General features: G+C 39.8%; 1 protein-coding gene across 3 annotated transcripts in view; it reads right to left on the bottom strand.

The window, feature by feature from the left end:
• Window positions 1–19,017, bottom strand: part of pdlim7 (PDZ and LIM domain 7) — a 37,661-nt gene that overhangs the window by 10,568 nt on the left and 8,076 nt on the right. For 2 of the 3 annotated variants that reach the window (XM_042418118.1, XM_042418119.1), the window contains 3 exons: window positions 11,196–11,347; window positions 5,881–5,908; window positions 4,753–4,949 (listed from right to left, as the gene is read on the bottom strand). In XM_042418118.1, the coding sequence (XP_042274052.1) occupies window positions 4,753–4,949; window positions 5,881–5,908; window positions 11,196–11,347 (377 nt within the window). The remainder of the gene's footprint in view (window positions 1–4,752; window positions 4,950–5,880; window positions 5,909–11,195; window positions 11,348–19,017) is intronic. The other variant, XM_042418120.1, reaches the window with a different exon arrangement.

The following is a 19,017-nucleotide window of genomic DNA, read 5'->3' as shown; positions in this document are numbered from 1 at the left end:
ACAGTCATGAATAAAATCCTTTGCTGTCAGTGAAGCCGCCTGACAGTCAAGGCCCCTCTCCGCAGCTGAAAAATGGACACCCTTGTTATCCACCTTTCCTGTGTCACTCACTCTGCTGTCGCTTTCACTGATAGTCACTATGATCAGATCACATCAAATCTACTGTTCAGTCACAGGTCTGCACCTACGCCTCGTCACTCCACCCCACCCCCACCCCCACCCCCCCATTGCTCTCTGTTGTCTCCCTCTTGAGTGTGCAGGGCCTCGTCCCCGACTTACTGAAGTCGGTGCCTGTGAGCTGGGCCAGGATACGGAAGGAGCGGGACTGGGTGGTGCCGGTGCGGGGCTGCCAGTCCTCGGTGTCTTGGATCAGCCTCTTCTTGCTGCGGTCGTTGGGGATAAAACAGGGCAGGTTCTCCACCCGGAGGCCGTGCCTGCACACACACCCAGCAGCAGCACACGGCAGGCGCGGTTAACACAATCCCATCTAGGGACTACCCACTCACACCAACCCAGCTAATCAGGTGACCTTGAAAATAGAGGACATCCTGAACAGATCATGCAATACTTAGGAGGAATGCTCAGTATCACAGCCAGCTAATGGATACCCATTACTAAGATTTCTCTTGGGCACACTATAAACTCTCTTAAATGGACATTACCTCATTAGAGATAATATATTTAACTGTTATTAGAGTCAAAGGCAGAAAAGCTGTTAAACTACAATATCTGCCCTTATTTGTAGAAAAATTATACTATATATCAAAGATATTATTTTGATAAACAACTCACGAAGCAGCACAAAAAAAAAAATGCTTTCCATTTCAAGCACATCACAACGTTTCAACACAGTTGCAGGTCAACAGCAGCATGCATCCATCAAAAAAAAAAGCAAGTAGAGGATGACAGATGAATGGATACTGATGAACTGACATCTCTGTTCTATAAAACCAATCTCTGAATTTAACCGACAGCATGAGCTCTTCTGCTTCATCATCCATCTAGCCTGGCCACATTAAGCTACTAAGCCGACAAAGCAGCTTGCATGCAGAGGCCCCTTACTTGGACGCATGGTAAATATCATCATAGTAAGTAGCTTCACCCCTGTGGAATAGGCCAAAGATCAAATATAGACAGATTGTAAGAAGTTAACAGAGGACAGACAGAAGATAGTCAGGAACTCAATAACTAGTGTGAGATTTTAATGAGTAAAGAGCTTTTAGACATAATGATACTTCTAGTTTTGTCCTGCGTTACTTAAAATGTCCAATATAATAGGGCAGTGAAGGGATCAATATAACTGCTAAATTACTAGAACATAGTGAGATGGATTCTAACAGAGCAGTGGTTCCCAACCTGAGGACTGTGAGATGGTTAACAGGAAAGCAGGAAAAAAAAATCTTCTAATTTTTTTTCCCCCCAGACTTTCCTCTAATGTTTGTTAATGTTTTTCCTTTTTTCTTGTGAATTGCTGGATAGTTTTGCAACATCAGGCATCTTAAAGTTAGACAAAATATTATCATAACATAATTTTACACAGCAGCACGCACTGCTTTCTTTCAAGAGGTCACAAAAAGGTTGGCAACCACTGTAACAAAAGATGGGAATTATTGTTTATGAGTGTGAATGATGATTTAAAAAGACAAGCAGTCGAGCGATCATTACTTTCTACTGGAATGTGTATGAAAAAAGAAATATACTAACTTGTCATGAGCTTCCATCTGCAGGGTTAAAAGAAAAAGAGGAAAAGAGAAAATAAGAGAGAATGGGGGTCAGAGTTCAGATTTGGGGAAAATGAGGAACAGAACGTCAATATATGACAGAGGTCGTGCACAGAAATTCATCAAGATGCAGAAAAACATGCACGAGGTGACAAGAGACATGCTGTTATTGTCGACAGGCTCTGTGAGAGAAAGACAGCATTGTCTGTCTGTCAAATCTACCTATTGTGATCCTGACCCGAAACAACTCAGTAGATTTGGCACAAAACCTTTGCCATTCTGTTCCTCTCACCCATCTACACAAATTCTTTTCAGAGTTATGTAAATGGTTGTGGCATTTGCCAAAAAAAAAAAAGAAAAAAAAAAAAAAAGTCCTTAATTTCTGTGTCACTGCAGTTAGACAATTTTTTCTTGTGTTCTGCTCCGATACCCCGTCAACAACAATGAAATGTCACAATCATGACGCATTGTGATGTCAGTGTAAGCTCTGTACAAACAACACACAAAACCTGTTTCAATACAACAGGTCTAGACACATTACACGTATGCTGTTTGCATTCAAGAGTTTACCGTCTGCAGTCATCCAAAAATGATTTTTATCAAAACTAGACTAACGGTTATAATTAGGCTGCATTCTTTTCAAAAGATGGCCAGAGGAATGCATTTCAGCCATCTGCAGAAAAACTTCACATCCATGTGAAGCCTCTCTACAGTGAGCAAGTACGGCTGCTTAAATAATCCAGCACCGGGGCAGTAAAAGCTGTGTGAGAACTCAGCAGAATTTATGAGTAAGGCTAAATACAGCAGCAGACCGCATCTCACTGACGGCTATAGTCAGACCACCACCATGTCCCAAATTACAGGAGCCAGACTAGACTATCCATGAAGACTATTTAATGCCATGCTGCCACTTTCAGGATCATTACAAATAGATTTTGATCCTGTCCTGGAGTCCTTGTAAAATCTGAAGACTGAGTGGTAAAATAAAAACCGAAGAATACTTATTTTATGTAATTATAGCAGCACGGGTTAGTTTGGTCATGGGAACGTTAAACCTACATGAAACAAAACCCTTCTGGCAGTGAGAGTGAATAGTAGTTACCAGCTGTAACGGCAGTACCATGAGTACGTGTGTGAGCTGGTCCCCGTTGCTACCGTAAAACGGTGGATAAATTATTTTGAGCATCACGACCCCCATGAAATGACTCTTTTCACTATCAGAATATGATCCATTCAGTCCAATAACATTTGGAAAGTCTAGAAGAGCCACACGTTTAAATTATTTTAACTTCCGGCGGAAGTCTCTGGTGCGCATGCTCTATGGGCGCCCTTCAAACCAAACATTGCTGGTTGACATAAAGCACATCACTACTGGTGCACCAATGCAGGAATGTTGCCACAGATACCAGATTAAAAACTCTGTATACTGTGAAATACAGAGAGATTTATCTGGTGGTGATAGGCTTTATCAGCATTGTGTGAAATTGTTTGTCAAGGGCTTGAACGTAGCAGACGTTCATTTATATGTAAAAGTCCTGCACTGCAGGTTTAACTTCAGTTTAATACACAGCAGAAATAATTACAGCTTTAAAACCGCTTCAAAACAATCAGCTTTGAACCAAAGTTACTATTTTTTAAACTAATTTAGAACAAGGATATTAGAGGCCAAAACTATTCAATCAAGTTGACTCATGATCTCTTTTCCCAGATCAAATTTTAACTAGAGGGACAGCATGGTAGAAACAAGAGCTCTCTTTGAGCTGGAGAGACATGATTTCACTTTCTGTTCCTACAGATAGTCAAACAGTAAAAATGACCAAGATTTTCCATCATTACAACTGTGATGTCACTAATAACTAGCTGTATGTCCCTGTAATTTCTGCAGTGTGGTAAATGTGGACAGAATCATGGCATCCGTTTAAAAGTAAAATTCCAAAATAATGGAAATTTCTGATAAGATCAGCACAAAAGTACATTAAGCACAATGCAAAGAGACAAATGTAATTATATGAATCACTGAAAGTATGACTTTAGACTAATGTAGTGATGTTTTACAAAGAGAAACAAAGCGAGTAAGACGACACACTACACCGCTTCTAAAAAGCTGAGGAATACTATTTAATCCAAAGTTTGGTGCAGAGTCATTTCTGAAGGATTTTCATAGATGTGAAAATCCATTCAGCCATTTCTGTCCAGCTGCTGTCCAGATGCAAGATACAATCTCACTGAATCAACAACCCATCTGTTGAGATGGTGAATCAGTCGACTGTTTGTTTAAGAAATGATACCTTTATCTAAACATTTTGTGTCAAGCGAGTATGTCTCTCTCACAAACAAACACAGAGAGGATGATGGAAATAAGAGCAGTTAGATTTTAAAAAACTACAGTGGGCAAAAAAAAAACATGACGAGAGAAAAATTAACCAGGGCCATAAACCTGTGAGCGATTATTGACACATCCTTCACTGATCTCTGTAAAAACATTTTTTTTTCCCTTCAGATAAACTTTGAAGGCCAAGGGAAGCCAGTTTGAATTTCACATGCCAGCTAAAGATCTCCTGCTATGCTAACAAAGTGTTTGCTTTCATCTGTCTCAGACAAAATATGATAAAGGCAGACAAGATGGTTTGGGTCTGTTTTGACAAAACATTTAACAACATCCTCTTTTTTTCCCCTAAAATCATTCTATGACAAGAATCCATCCTGACACAAAGTTCAGGCAGCTTATTATTACTGCTAGAGTGTTCAGCAATAGCATCACTTTAAAGAAAGGTCATCATATGTTAGATGTGTTGGTAGACAGTAGAATAATCAAGTAAAATTCCAATGTTTATCTTTTCTGTAACATTTCTTCAATGTCTAATTTTGGAAATATTTTGCAGTGATGATAGGAATAAATTCTTCACATACTGTAGTTTTTTTTTGTCTTTAGTGCGGAACGAGAATAATCAGATACCAAAAATACCATTTCAACCATGTCAGTCACATTGTGGTTCCAAAGTAAACACTGTATATTTATTCATCCACCTACCCATTCTGTGGCTGCTGCATACTGGCACGGCCCTGTGTGCGTGGAGTGTTAAGTTTAGGTGAGTATGCCACAGGTTTAATGACAGGTCCTGAGTTGTCACTACCACCACCTGCCGTAAACGGCCTCGCCATCTTGTTAATGGTTGTGCTGGGGGCAAACGAGTACTTTGGCTGAACAGAAGCTGCAGCGAGTGAGTCCTATGTGGATGTGAGAGAGGGAGACAATGCAGCACAGCGCACAACATGCAGTTGAGACAATTTTGACACACAGTAAAAAAAAAAAAAGTTCCTTCTGCTGTTGCACAATCCCGAGCTTTATGTTGAGACACCCTCTGTGCAGCCAGATATTTTCTCATAGCAAATCATTACTGTAGAGGAGCGGCTCTGTCAAAGCCTGCAGGCTTTTCTTTGCACATGGAAGCATTGCTTAAGAAGTGTGAACACAGCCATTTTATTTGTGTTGGCAGTCGTCCAAAGGACTGGCCGAAGTAATCTGCTACTGCTGGTACAACGAAAAAGGCTCAAAGTGAGAAACTGTCATATTTGACTGACATATCTCACTAATGAGATTCCTCGCTGCATTATTCATGGACTGCGAAAGGACACCCACTAAAATGGAACATTAACTTTGTGTAAGTATTATGTTCCATCTGCTTTACGAAAAACAGTGTGTGGCACAAAGCAGTTCATGACGCCGCCGCCACTTGCCCCGCTGATTACAGCGTGGCGAGAGTGGCTCTCAAGAGGTTTGACGGTGAAACTAAATGTACTGTAATCAATATTACTCGGGTATCGGGGATTGTGCAAGGCATCACAAAATAAGCCATAGGAAATTCCAAATGCAACATTCGCAACACTCCATCCAGCGCACAACTCATTTAGCGACTCACTGATGCTTTGCTAATGCACAGCGCATGGACTCTGTGAGAGCTTGACGGGTGACTCAGGTGAATCAGATGAATTTAAACACAAAGTGACATATCACACTGTTGAGGCCGATTGTGAGCAACGATTAAAAAGGAAGTTTCTAATTCGATCATTGTCACTGTAGTCCAGTAGCAGACCATGCCAAAGCATCCAGGTGTTCATACAGAGGTGAGGTTGATGTTTGAGACAAATACAGTCTTACCTTGTGGTCTCCACCTGCTTTGAAAGCTCTGTGGGGAAAAAAAAGAAAGAAGATTGGGACAGTAATTAGAACATGTTTACGATAAACTCTACCTTTGCACATTTAATTTACAATACTGAGTTCTGTCATTTCCAAATCACAAATGGATCAGTCAAGTAAAAAGTTGTATTTGAGGCAGATGTTGAACTTCTCTCCAAAATATTGTTTTACACCGTATAAATTGTTTATTATTTATGCATAAGTATATTATTTAGGCTGAAAAAGAAGCAGTATTACAATTCATATTGCAAAAAAATTCCTGAAACAAAACTGAAAAAAGATGGTTTACTGGTATCATATATTCTACATTCAGATGAAGACAAAATAAAGTCTAGTTTAACCCAGTAATCTAAACCATTCAAAGAAGTCAGAACGGAAGAGAAACATCCGTTAAAATAACTGTCAAATGCATCATAAAATGAAATGACCCGGCAAGTATAATGTTGCAATGTTTAGCACCAACAAGAGACAGTCTGTGTAATAACTTCGCCTTTGTTTTCATATGTAAACATGTGGTTTAGATAATTGAGTTAAACAGCTTGTTTGTTTGAACCTCTTTTGTTATAAAGCCCCATGGACGCCACTGTGAAGACGTCTCAAGCAGAGTCCCTGTTGCACCCGGATCAGCAATTAAGCAAATCAGCAAGATGGTTGAGTGATAGTAATACGTTGTAAACATTTTAGGAACCTCACTACTCTCCACATCATCCACGCAGCCAAAAAAAAAAAAAAAATACTGCAAATGCCACAGAGCTGTACACTTCTTAACTCTAATCCCCGGATTCACATAACTGCTGCGCCGCAGGAGACGCTTCATTAAAATATCTTTAAAGGCGGAGGCACACAGCTTTACGTAGCTGGTGGCTCCTAATATATAACTAAATATAAAACCTCTAGCATCCCCTGACCGATGTTTCATGCCTGCACAAAGCAACAATAGGGTGAAAGCGAGAATGAACCAGCCCTGCAGTCAGCCTCATTGTTTCAGGCCATAAAACGCACACAGAACAATGGACGCTGCTTCCTGTGACAATGAAAAATGAATAACTGCTCATGTCATTGCCTGTTGGACCGCTGATAGAGCGACGTTAAAGACAGGATGACAACAGGGCTGTAGAGATACAGTGAGAGTAGGGAGAGGAGAGAGAAGAGAGAAGGGAAGGCATACTGACATGTCTGTGCGTGTCACACTTGTGGGAAGACAAATCAATGTGATGTTCGTGGTGCTTAAGCTCGCCGGCTGTCTTACTGTTAACCCACATTTTGATGAGTCACACTTAACTCAGGGATATAAGCTAAGTGTATGATGGCTGCAGTGTACTGGATTTCAAAACTGGACTTAAATGAAAGAAACGTGGAGATGATTAAGTCGGAGTTCCAGGGAATAAGTTAATTTGCTTGGACCGAGTTTGACCTATGTTGAAACTGAATATGCACACTGTGAGATCATTTCCTGGCTCATTTCAAGGCTCAATTATTTTAGCTGATGCAAGCTTGGCTTATAAACCGATGTTAGATAAAAATCTGAAATTTCACCACAAAAAATTTTTTAAAAAATCTCCCATAATACTGTGATGACCGACGTGCTCCAACCAGAACCCTCCGGGTCAATCAGACAGATGTTGCAGATGTTACATGATAACATGAAGAACTCTCTCTCTCTTTCTTTGAAGCTGAAAAATCTATTGTCCATTTGATTTCTCACCCTATAAAAATGGCTCTGGATAAAGCCTCAAACCTTCCTCATAAAAAAAAAAAAAGACATGCAGTGATCATTGGTGTTGAACAAAATGAGGCACTAAACCAAACAATAGACCATATCTCATCACCGTGCAGCTGTCCTCCTCTCTTGACATAAAAGAAACAGTGGACGGCAGCCAAGATAAGAATAAATAAAACTGACAAGAGCTCCTCTCAGGGAAGTGTTTCAGGAAAACAATATTTGCTTGTCTTACACTATAATAACAATAGGAGAGGGTGAGATGAGGAGAGGGAACTGAGGATTCATGGGGAGGGAGTCATGGGTATAAAAAAAAAAAAAAAGAGTGAAAGAATGTGAAATGTTTACAATAGCCGGACTTGACAAGGAGATGAGAAACAGAGGATGCAAACCACAGAGTGCAGGAGAAGTATGGCTGATGTTAAATAAACATGCTGGCTTATTACAGGTCCATCAAAACATTACACCACTCCCAGTGAGATAAAGGAGAAACAAATCACTTCCAACATGAAATAGACTTATCCACAACATTTTCTGACATTAATTTTCTGTTTTAAACAGAATTCCACGCGTGAACTCAAGAGTTTAATGACATCTTCTTCTACAAGGGAGAAACTTACAAAAACAACTCTCAAAGTCATAAAACATCGACCTAAGCAGAAATGACTACGGTGAACTTTTGCTGTTCTCAATTCCACACCAATGTGCAAAAGCATTTGTTTGTTCACCACAGTATGTTCTTAACACATGTGTGAAGTAGCAGAAAGACCAGTGAATATAAACTGCATATAATTAATTCTAATGTTTTGGATTTAAAATACCTGCCAGATACAACAAACAGGCAAGCCTCATAAAATAATCTCATCCCGGGATTCCCAGGATCAAACTCTGTTCATTTAAAGAACGGGATCTACATCTAAACAAGATATCATTAATAACCAATCCCTGAGTCTGACTTCTGAACAGACGCTGTTGGAAAGTCATCTGGCTCACGTGTAACACCCGATTAACCCTCATCAACTCGTCTGCGGAGATCGTGACGCCACTTTTCTTTGTTCCTATGCCCTAACCACAAAGCCGTCAAGTCTCTCCCTGTCTCTTTCCTTTTCCCGCTCACACCCAAATGAGTTTATTGCTCTCTCTGCACACACACACACACTCCTTGTAAGGCATTTAGTAGGTCATAGTGCAGTGTATGTGACCTCCTCCTGAAGGGAAAAAAAAAAAAACACATGCAGCATCAGCTACGTCTCTTGTTGGCTTCATGGTAAAACTGAAAGTGCAGCTCTTTGTTTGTAAGCTGATCTTTTATAATGTCTCAACCAGAGACACTAACACTTGTCATCGCCGGGCATAATAACCTGCTGCAATATTTAGTAACATTAAACTACATATTACACACAAGATTACAGTAGTGGTTGCAGTCTACAGAGCTTTGGCATCTTACTCTTCCCCCCAAAAATCTTCCTTTGATCCTGCCAAGTATAACACTCTCTACTCTGCTCCTCCTCCATCCACCTTTCCCTCACTTCCTCTTGTTTTTTTCCCTCTGTCTTATAGGGTTTTCTCACTTTTTTCGAACTAAATCAATATATCTGGCTCATTTTTCCCCCTTTTACTTCACTTCATTAATTAATAGAATCTATATAGTCCCATTATTGATGTCAATATCACATTCATATGCTGTGTTCAACAGTCCTTCAGTTGAGAAAAGTGAACCAGGGTGCCCAGTGGATCTAAAGATCTGAGCAGACAAAACTATGCGGTATGAATACCAGAGTAGTTAAGCATATTTTGAACAATATGCAGCAAATACCCACTAGGATCTCTAAATGTGAAACTATTCATTTAAAGCTCTGGCTCTGCTTTCATCTGGAAAGTAATATAAATGACCTGCGGCTGTTCTGACTCTCAGCAAACTAAGTGAACAAAGAAGATTTGTCAGAACTCAACAGCTGAGTCTCCTGGCAGGCAACAACAAAGTGAACTAGATGTGAAAGGTAGCTGTGATCACAACCTCTATACTTATGAGTACCACCAAATCAAAATGAGTCCCATGACAGCAGCAAGGCTCATCTTTATTACTTAACAAGTCAATACCTTCTCATTTTCTCAAATCCTTATGTTCTTGAATGGTTACACTGTGTCTTTCTTGGGGCAGGAAATGAATCGTTTTGGCTTGTTCTCTACAGAGATACTTTATCAGGAATTTCTGGCAGGAGTTATGTGAACAGGTACGAGTGCTGCCTGTAGGAGGGTTATCTAGAATTAATTAAAATAACTCAAGCAAAATGTAAAAAAAAAAACCTGACTGTTTTAATGTGAAGAAAGAGCTTCTCTAATGTTATTATAAAGCAGAGGCATAATGTGAGGTACCCATGGCTCCTCTTTGTTCTGTTTATTTCAACAGAACAAAGGCCAGTGTATCCACCTGACTGCAGCTGCATAACTACTGCTGAGTACAGACTACTCACTCCTGCTATTGCTTCAGTAAGATGATAAGAGCAGAATATTACTGTAATACTAAACAAGAAAACATTCAGGGGGGTTCATTTTATAAATTATAATGTTATGCATCAAAATACAAGTAGTGAAACCTAAATCCTGGGAATATTTCAGCTTTGGAAAAGGTTTAATTGTGCAAATCTTTTGGATCAGACTCATTATAACCACAAAGTTATAACCATTGAACTGTATCATGTTGCTGTTATGCCACCTGTATATGCCCATCATATTTTAATACGTCTTCTGAATTCAGTTCAATATGCAATTTATGTCAGCTAGCCTTTATACATGTATAGGAAAAACAGCATGGAATAAATAGAAAACATACAAATAAATAGAAAAAACCTGATTTAATGACTTCGTTTTGAGACCATGTAAAATATGCCATTGCAAATATTTAAAAAATGACAGAGAATCTGTGTGGGTGGAAAAGGGCGTGTCCTATTTACATACAACAGACACAGGTTGGACAAGGAATTAAGGAAAATGATTTTTCTCAGCCTCACAGCTCAGGAGTAATAAGCAAAAGCATAAAGTGCTTTACAAATGGCCATATGGTAGCACTATCCGCACCAAATTCACCTAATCAGGTTTTTGGTTCATTGCTTAACTTTTCGCTAAATTCCTGTTAGATTGAGATATCCTGATAGCTACTGAAATAGCCAAGAAACCAACAGGATCAAAAACAGACTTCTTGGCAGAAATAATTCCTTATTTCACAGTATTTACTACTACTACTACTACTATTACTACTACAGTATCTACTAAAACAATATTTAAGTCTTTGTCTAAGTCTAGAACAGATTTGAGCCTTAGGGGAAATAAAATAATGGAATGCATGCAAAGATCATTTTTAATGGTACCAATGTATATTGCAACTATATCATAATGGGAGAAATTTCAAGGACATAATGGTATCTCATCTCCCAAGTAAGAACGAACGTGGGTATTGTTTTGTGGTGATTAATGCCGCTGTGTTTGACCGAGATAAAATGGAAAGTGAGCGATCACAGACTCTTCTGTTGGGTCATGGCATTGCCAAATGACTTACTTGCTGAGGGTGAGGGTGAGGGAGTCTGTTGCTGCTCTGATCGTGTTTTGTGCCTCCACATGGGTCATGTCCTCTGCGTTGGTGTCGCCGATGGACACTACCCAGTCTCCCACCCCGACACCGGCCTGAGCTGCCTTCCCGCCCGGGGTCAGCTGGAGGAGACAAGACGGGGAAAGGTGAGAGGTTTTCACAGGAGAGGACAGCAATCACAGAGAAGCTAGAGAAGATCAAACATATGGACTATGGCCACATGAGGGACGTAGCAGTGGTGTAGAAGTGCACATTTCCATATTAATTTCAGTGGCTACACTGACACTTATGAGCATAATAATTCTGCAATATTAACTTTATCTTGTACTCGATTCTTTCAAGGATTGTATAAAGTGAACACAAATGTACATTTTTAAAGCTCTGTCCCCATTTCACATTTGTTTTGAAATCCCAGTTGAAAAATAATTTCTCACCAAATAGACTACATACTTGAAACCAGAGTGAAAAGTGCAGATTATATGTTTAAATTATCAGCTCTTATCTCAATCATGTCAGTAGTTAATCCACCACAAGAGACACTTCACAGCAAAAAAATGCAGCAAATCTAAACACACAAAAAGTCATGTTCAGTTGAGTTTGCTGTGATGTCTTTTAATAACACTTAATAATCAACACGAGGAGTCTGAGTGTCTGGGTCTGACAAGCCAGCTGAGATATTTCACTCAATGCTATCAGGAATAGGCATTATAGGTCATCATGATGTCATCAGTCATCAGCATATGATTTACCACAGATGTGGCTCAAGACGATGAAAGGAACCCTTTAAAACCTGCAGACAGGCACCATATGTTACAAATAGTCACATCATTTACTGGAATAACCTCTCTACTTTTTTTACTCGGAAAGGTAAGTCACCGACCAGATTACTGACAAAAGAATGACATCACCCTCTCGAGGTGTCATGCATACTGCAGACATGTTGAGTAAGAGCTATGGTCTGGAGTCTTGTTACAAACAGGAAGAACATGACAGTCTATAGGTAGAGTGTGCACATACAACATCTGCCTTGTCCTCTAATACCACTAATACACAGAGTGGAGATGCCAAATCGTGTTTAGTAAGAGCTTAGTCAGCTTGCCCATGCGGCTTAATGAAACATGAGACTTGTGTCAAATTCTCAGATAGCTGGAGTACAAAGTGTTCAGCATCAGATAAGTGAGCGAGTGCCAGGTTTTCTGGCAAAAAAACCTATTAGGATTACTCTCTGATGTCACGGATCCCTGCAAATGTTAGCTCATCAAAAGCTCCGAGGACTCAGCAGTTCAATCAATAGTTTTCTGCCATGTTCAGCTAAGCTATCACACATGCCGCTTTGATTCTGCACATTAAACATAAACACTTGTGCGAGCGGGGAGGTAATATGCTCTGAACTGATGACAGCTCAGGCTGAAAAACTATGCTGCACCCCGCAAAGATAACGAAGTTAAAGCCTGCCTTGAATCAAAACATGGCAAAGCTAAAAATAGGAAGAAATGCATTCCTCAGAGGCAATCCAAGCTACACTTATTTTACAGCCAAGTTCAAACATCACTTTAATTGCCTTTGATTTGCACTCACTGGAAGCAATTAGAGGGGTTAAAAAAGAAATAATTTCTCAAGTTAAGGAAGAACTTCAAAGAGTTTGAACAGCATACACTGGTGAACAAAAAAACAACTATGACATTGACACTTGACTTGACTTGACATATTCTGAAAAGGGGCACAACCTGTCATACTGCCACTGGAGTTCACTACAGAGACCCCCACCCTTTTTATTACTAAACTGCCTTGTAAAAAAACTTGAGCACCTCGTCATTTTCCCAAAATAAAACAAATTATTTTGTTAGCGATCAACGACAACATAGCCCATGAGTCCTGGCCACAGAAGCACAGTAAAAGCCTCAAGGAGGCTGTAGTGGTTAAATGCTAACAAATTAATCACTCTCTAATCTTTGTTAAAATGAAAACGCTTTTAACTGTTACTCGCCAGTAGTGATCTCAGCTACATGAGTATCTCATGTAGCTGAGAATATGAACCAAAACCCCCGGGTATTGTGTCATCTCTACAGACAGAGTCGTAAAAGACGCTCTTTATGAGAATTACATTTGCAATGAAAGCTAGCGGAAGCTAATCCGAGGCAGGGAGGGACATTGGGACTATGGACAGAGCCAAAGTAATTCTACTGTTGATAAAATAAATTAATAACAAAATAACAAAATGCAGATACTTCTATACAGGGTGCAAGAGGTCACTGAATGGTTTGATGAAAAAGGAGATTTTGCTTTAGCACTCTCCATCACCAACATAAAGACATCATACAGGCAACAAATGAGAGAATGTCTTTTGGAAGAAAGGTTTTCATCCGTCCAGTAGAGTTCCACATACTTAAAGAAGCTGTGACAGGGAGCATTGAATCAGTTCTGACAGCTCATAGTGGCCCAACATTTCACTAAGTCACTTTATGTTGGTTTTTTCCTTTAATTTGTCACCCATCTGCATGTACTATAGAATTAAATATACAACCATAGAATAGTTTAACTACATTGCCCACCTCTAAATGTAAGGTAAGATAAAAAGAAAAAAGAATAAATGAAGTTATAAAACCTGTAAATTATACAGTAGGGGAAATAAGTACTCAAACACGTCAACATTTTTTTCAGTAAATATTTCCAGTGCAGCTATTCACATGCAATTAAGACCAGACATTGGTATTAATTCAATAAGACAACACAGCTACAGAAATCATAACATTACAACCAATGAAAAAAAGTTATGTGCATTGAATTAAATTGGAATGACACAGGGAAAAAGTATTGAACACGCTAACCTAATGTATTAAATACTTGGTGGAGAAGCTTTTGTTTGCAATGATAGCTTCAAGATGCTTCTTGTGCGAAGAAACTAATCTCTCAGTGTCCAGGGGGGATTTTGGCCCATTCTTCTAAGCAGACAGTCTTCAAAGGTTGAAGAATCCGGGGGGCCCACTGGCGAGTCTTTATCTTCAGTAACTTCCACAAATATTCTACTGGGTTCAAGTCAGGTGATTGACTGGGCAATTCCAACACCTTTATTTTCTTTCTCTGGGACCATTTGAGAGTCTCCTCTGCAGTATGTTTTGGATCGTTGCCATGATGGAAGGTCCACCCTTCCTCATTGTTCTGATGGATGGCAACAGATTCTTCCGAAGAATATCCTAATACATGGCTCCATTCATCTTCCCTTCAACAGTTTGGATTCTGCTGGTACCATAAGTGGAGACCATAATGCTTCCACTTCCAAACTTCCCTCTAAGTATGGTATTTTTAGGGTCATATGCAGAGCCATTTCTCCTCCAAACATGGTATGTAGTATTATTGCCAAAAATTTCAATTTTTATCTCGTCTGACCACACCACATTCTTCCCGTCATCTACAGGCTTCTCCAAATTGTTGTGAAGCAAACTTCAGATGAGCTTCAACATGTCTTTTCTTTGGTAACAGGGTATCACGGGGTGATTGTGCACGGAGACCTCGGCAGTGGAGTGCATTGCCTATTGTTTTCTCTGTGACAATTGTACTGTCTTCTTCCAGGTCTTTCTGGAGCTCTTTTCAAGTGGTCCTTGGATCTCGGGCAACTGTGACTAATTTTTGTACTGCCTGGTCAGCAATTTTGCAAGGAGCTCCTGAATATGGTCCAGTTGATGGTGGAGTGATGCTTCTTCCACTTGAATGTAATGGCCCCAATGGTGCTTATGGGAACATTTAGGAGTTGAGAAATCAGTTGGTAACCTGTGCCATTACTGTTACTAAACAATCTTGTTGCCAAAGTCTTGGGAGAGCTCTTTGCCTCTACCCTTCATGAGATGATTCTTGTGTGACAGCTTGGTAACAAATGTATTCACAGATGGCTAACCCTTTTTAAAAGAGTGAAAGTACTAATAGCCACATGCACTAACCCAGCTGATTCTAATTAGCACAGGTAAGAGGACTAGTGGAATTAGGGTTAGGATTAGTGGAATCACCTGGTTCAGTGCTTTTTCTTACCATGTGTTCAATACGTTTTTCCTGTGTCATTCCAATTTTATGCATATAACTTTTTTTATTGATTGGAATCTTATGATTAATTTACCTGTGTTGTCTTATTGGTCAATACCAATGTCTGGTCTTAATTTCATATGAATAGCTACCCTGGAAATATGTTTAATGAAAAAAACGTTTATGTGTAGAATACTTATTTCCCCCACTGTATGTGCATTTGAGTGCGTGCATGTGTATGTGCGTGTGTGTGTTGAGTTATTGATGGACACAGACACCTGTGCTCTTGGCTCAGGTTCAGAATGCAGCTGCTCCCTCACTTGAGAAGGCGGCAGTTAAAGTTGCTGTGCTCAGACCTTTGGTTGGTAGGGGGCAGACGGAAACCCTAAACCCCCCCAGCAGTTTGTCAATACGGCGAAGGACATTGGAAAACATGTTCCTGAACGCAACACACCACACAACAACCGGGGATCTAATATGATGGTGTATGATCCAACATGTAGCAGCAACGCCATAAAGATGGCTTCTTGACATGTTTTTTTTTTCTCTGGGGCATGTTACAAACAAACTGATGATATCATGAATTATTTTGAGCAAATATGATTGGAGCTCATCTCAAACTAATGGCATGACATCAGTGAACCTGAAGCTATTCAAAATTGCAGGGTGAGGCTGTTAGTAGCATGTTTCAAGGCTTTTTGGCAGTGCACAGCAGCAGAGCTGTTTTGGTATGATATCAAATTTCAAAGCCTTGGTGAACCTTTCAAAATGCAACGTCTTGAATTCATATTTCAAGTGTTTCTCTTGACTGATCCTACAAGAGAGCCAGGGCCCAATACTCGCTTTGGACTGGCTACTCTTGTTTTTGGTTAAACTAATAATGCATTGGAGTTTATCTACAGCTGTAGATATACTGGCTGTGTAACTCTGCACCAGCTCACTTTTATTCTTTCCACGGCTATTTGGGGGCCCGAGAGACAGTTTGTCCTTACATCACTCACACAGCACAGCTGATGCAAAGCCATAAATATCCCTCTGAGAAATGGAAAACCAAACCTGGAAGTATGTGGTCTCCCTGTAATGACTGCAGTGGAACACCTAGCATTAACTCACCTTAAAACACTGCTGCACTGATCACAACATAAGACATTCACACCCAACTAGCCACAGAAGAAATGCCCCCTGCGGGCAATCCATCAGTAAGTACTGAATTATTTATTCACCCCTCTAACAAGGCCTCTTTTCCTACAGTATGTGTGTGTGTGTGAGAGAGGGAGAGAGTGTTTAAGAGTATACTAGTAATCAAGCAACAGATGGTCCAAAAGTCAGACAGAGACACACGCAGAGAAAACAGGAATATAAGACTCAATGATACATACAGCTGTGGTAATGTCGGGACATTCACAAATCTCCCTGCCCACTTATTGACATGACATCATCTGTAATTTCCTCCCAACATTTGATTTCAGTGGTGTGGCATGTGTTTGTCAATCCAAACCAGATGGTGCATAGGAGGCTTGACGTTATAGTATCATAATGTTTATGGAATTGCAATGACACGAGATCTGGGGCAGACACACAGAGAAACTCCTCAGAGGAGTTATGCCGTTGCCCCAGACTTTGACTGAATTGTAACAGCAATGAAACAACATCTTGCTTCCTAAATTTTATGCTTTTCCTGTTGAAACAGGATGTTAGGGCAGATATGTGGAGAGAGAGAGATACAATGTTACTTTACCAGACATACGTCCTCTCAATGTCACAGAAAGTCTTGGGAAATTTTAAAAAGAAAGTTAGACAAAGGTTGGTTACAAAAGGGTAAAAAAAACAGGATCAAACTCACAACAATTCAACTGGCTGCCTCAAGATTTTCAGGGCTCGTATGACGGGGGCCTAATGGATGTGCGTTTAACCCATGTTTGACCCGTTCATATGAGACGGCTGTCAGAGGTAAAGCCTTTAGAGTTCACAGAGACTCAAGTCAACAACATAGTTTTATAAACATTACTGCAAGACCACAGAATTACACAAAATCACAAGTGACATGAGTACCATATAAAGTTAAGTTTCAGTTGTTCTGGTCTGGTCAAGTAGCTGGGACACATGTACAGATGCAAAAATGAGTTGATTAATCAATTAGTTGATTGAAAGAAAATTAATCGGCAACTATTTTAATAATTGATTCATCGTTTTGAGTCATATTTTAAGAAGAAAAAAATGCTAAGAATCTCTGGTTCCAGCTTCTTAGATATGGATATTTTCTGATTTGGGTTGTGGACTGTTGGTTGGGACAAAACAAGGCATTTAAGATTTCATCTAAAGCATTCTGGCATTATATAGACAAAAACAACTAATCAAATCAAGATAATAATCATTAGTTGCATCCCTCTTAACATGCATTACAAACTAGAAATGTGGAGTTTAACAGGCGTTGGCATTTACAGGCAGGGAAGGTGTAACCAAAGATGCTACTGAGTGGCATTTATGGGAAATGTAGGGTCCAGTGTTTTTGGAGCTTGACCCAAATTAGACTAAAAGTCAGGATATCTAGCTGCTGCTTCAATTTCTCAATTTTCTTCTTTCTAATCTGTCTGTCAGATCAGTACCCCTTTTAATGCCAATAATGTTAAATTCCTAATCCTAGTAGAAATGTCATTTTACCAGTGCCAAACAAAATCCAACCCATGTTCAACCCAAAGTCTACTGACATATGGCTGTGACCAATATCACTGTCAGTTTGAAAGGGGTGTAATGACCTTTCAGTTAAAGGACCAGTGTGTCACATTTAGTGGCACAGTGAGGTTGCAGATTGCAACCAAATGAATACACCTCCCCTTCCAAGCACCTACGGTGGCCGCAAAACTCACAAAAAACTCAAATGCCCTCTCTAGAGCCAGTGTTTGGTTTGTCCGTTCTGGGCTACTGTAGAAACATGGCGGTGCAACATGGCAGGCTCCGTGGAAGAGGACCCCCTCCCTATGTAGATATAAACGGCTCATTCTAAGGTAACGATTCTTATTTTCAGGTGATTATACACCAATTGACACATACTTATGAATATTATATTCCATTTCTGCCAAGTCCATTCCTCTAAATGCCATTAAATACTACACACTGATCCTTTAAGCAAAGAAAGATTTTCTTTTCTTTTCCTTAATGGGATAGTGGGGAGTCATTAGGTTTGTATTTATACGTGGACTAAAATGAGGCGAAGAAAGCTAAAGTTACTAAAACTCAGCTATTTCCCAATAAGTAAAAGTAAAGGGGATTTTCATATTAACAAGAGTAAAATAAAGGTTACGTGCTCTTTTGTTCCTGCCATTAAATGGGTGTATATTAAAGTTATGGTCAAAATGTTATTTTTCCTCTCAGAGTGACTTAACAGTTTGTCTTGGCATGGTCTCTCTTCCTCTGATCTCACTGGGAAAGTATTCCTTTGAGACTGGGGGGAGTCCATCATACAGATGAGAAAAGTGAGTGTGGAAGACATATTAGACACAGAAAGGAGACAAGAGGATTGTCTGTTGGCAGCGACAGGGTGGATACGAGAAAAATCCCAGGAATGCTGAGAAAGCATAGCTTTCCAGGCTCGCAGACAGAGGAGGAAGGAAACAAGAGCATTCATAGAGCGTGGAAACCTATATTCCAGCTCTCACACGCACAAAGTAAAGAGTCACAGCACCACACTTTTCCAAAATCAATACAAGGCTATCAGAATACCCTTTTACAGTGATGCCAAAATCTATAACAATATGACCAAACTCAAATGAACAAAATA

This window comes from Thunnus maccoyii, chromosome 8 (assembly GCF_910596095.1).
Source record: "Thunnus maccoyii chromosome 8, fThuMac1.1, whole genome shotgun sequence".
Taxonomy (NCBI): domain Eukaryota; kingdom Metazoa; phylum Chordata; class Actinopteri; order Scombriformes; family Scombridae; genus Thunnus; species Thunnus maccoyii.
The sequence above is the reverse complement of the archived record's forward strand: the minus strand, read 5'-3'. Positions and strand labels throughout refer to the sequence as shown.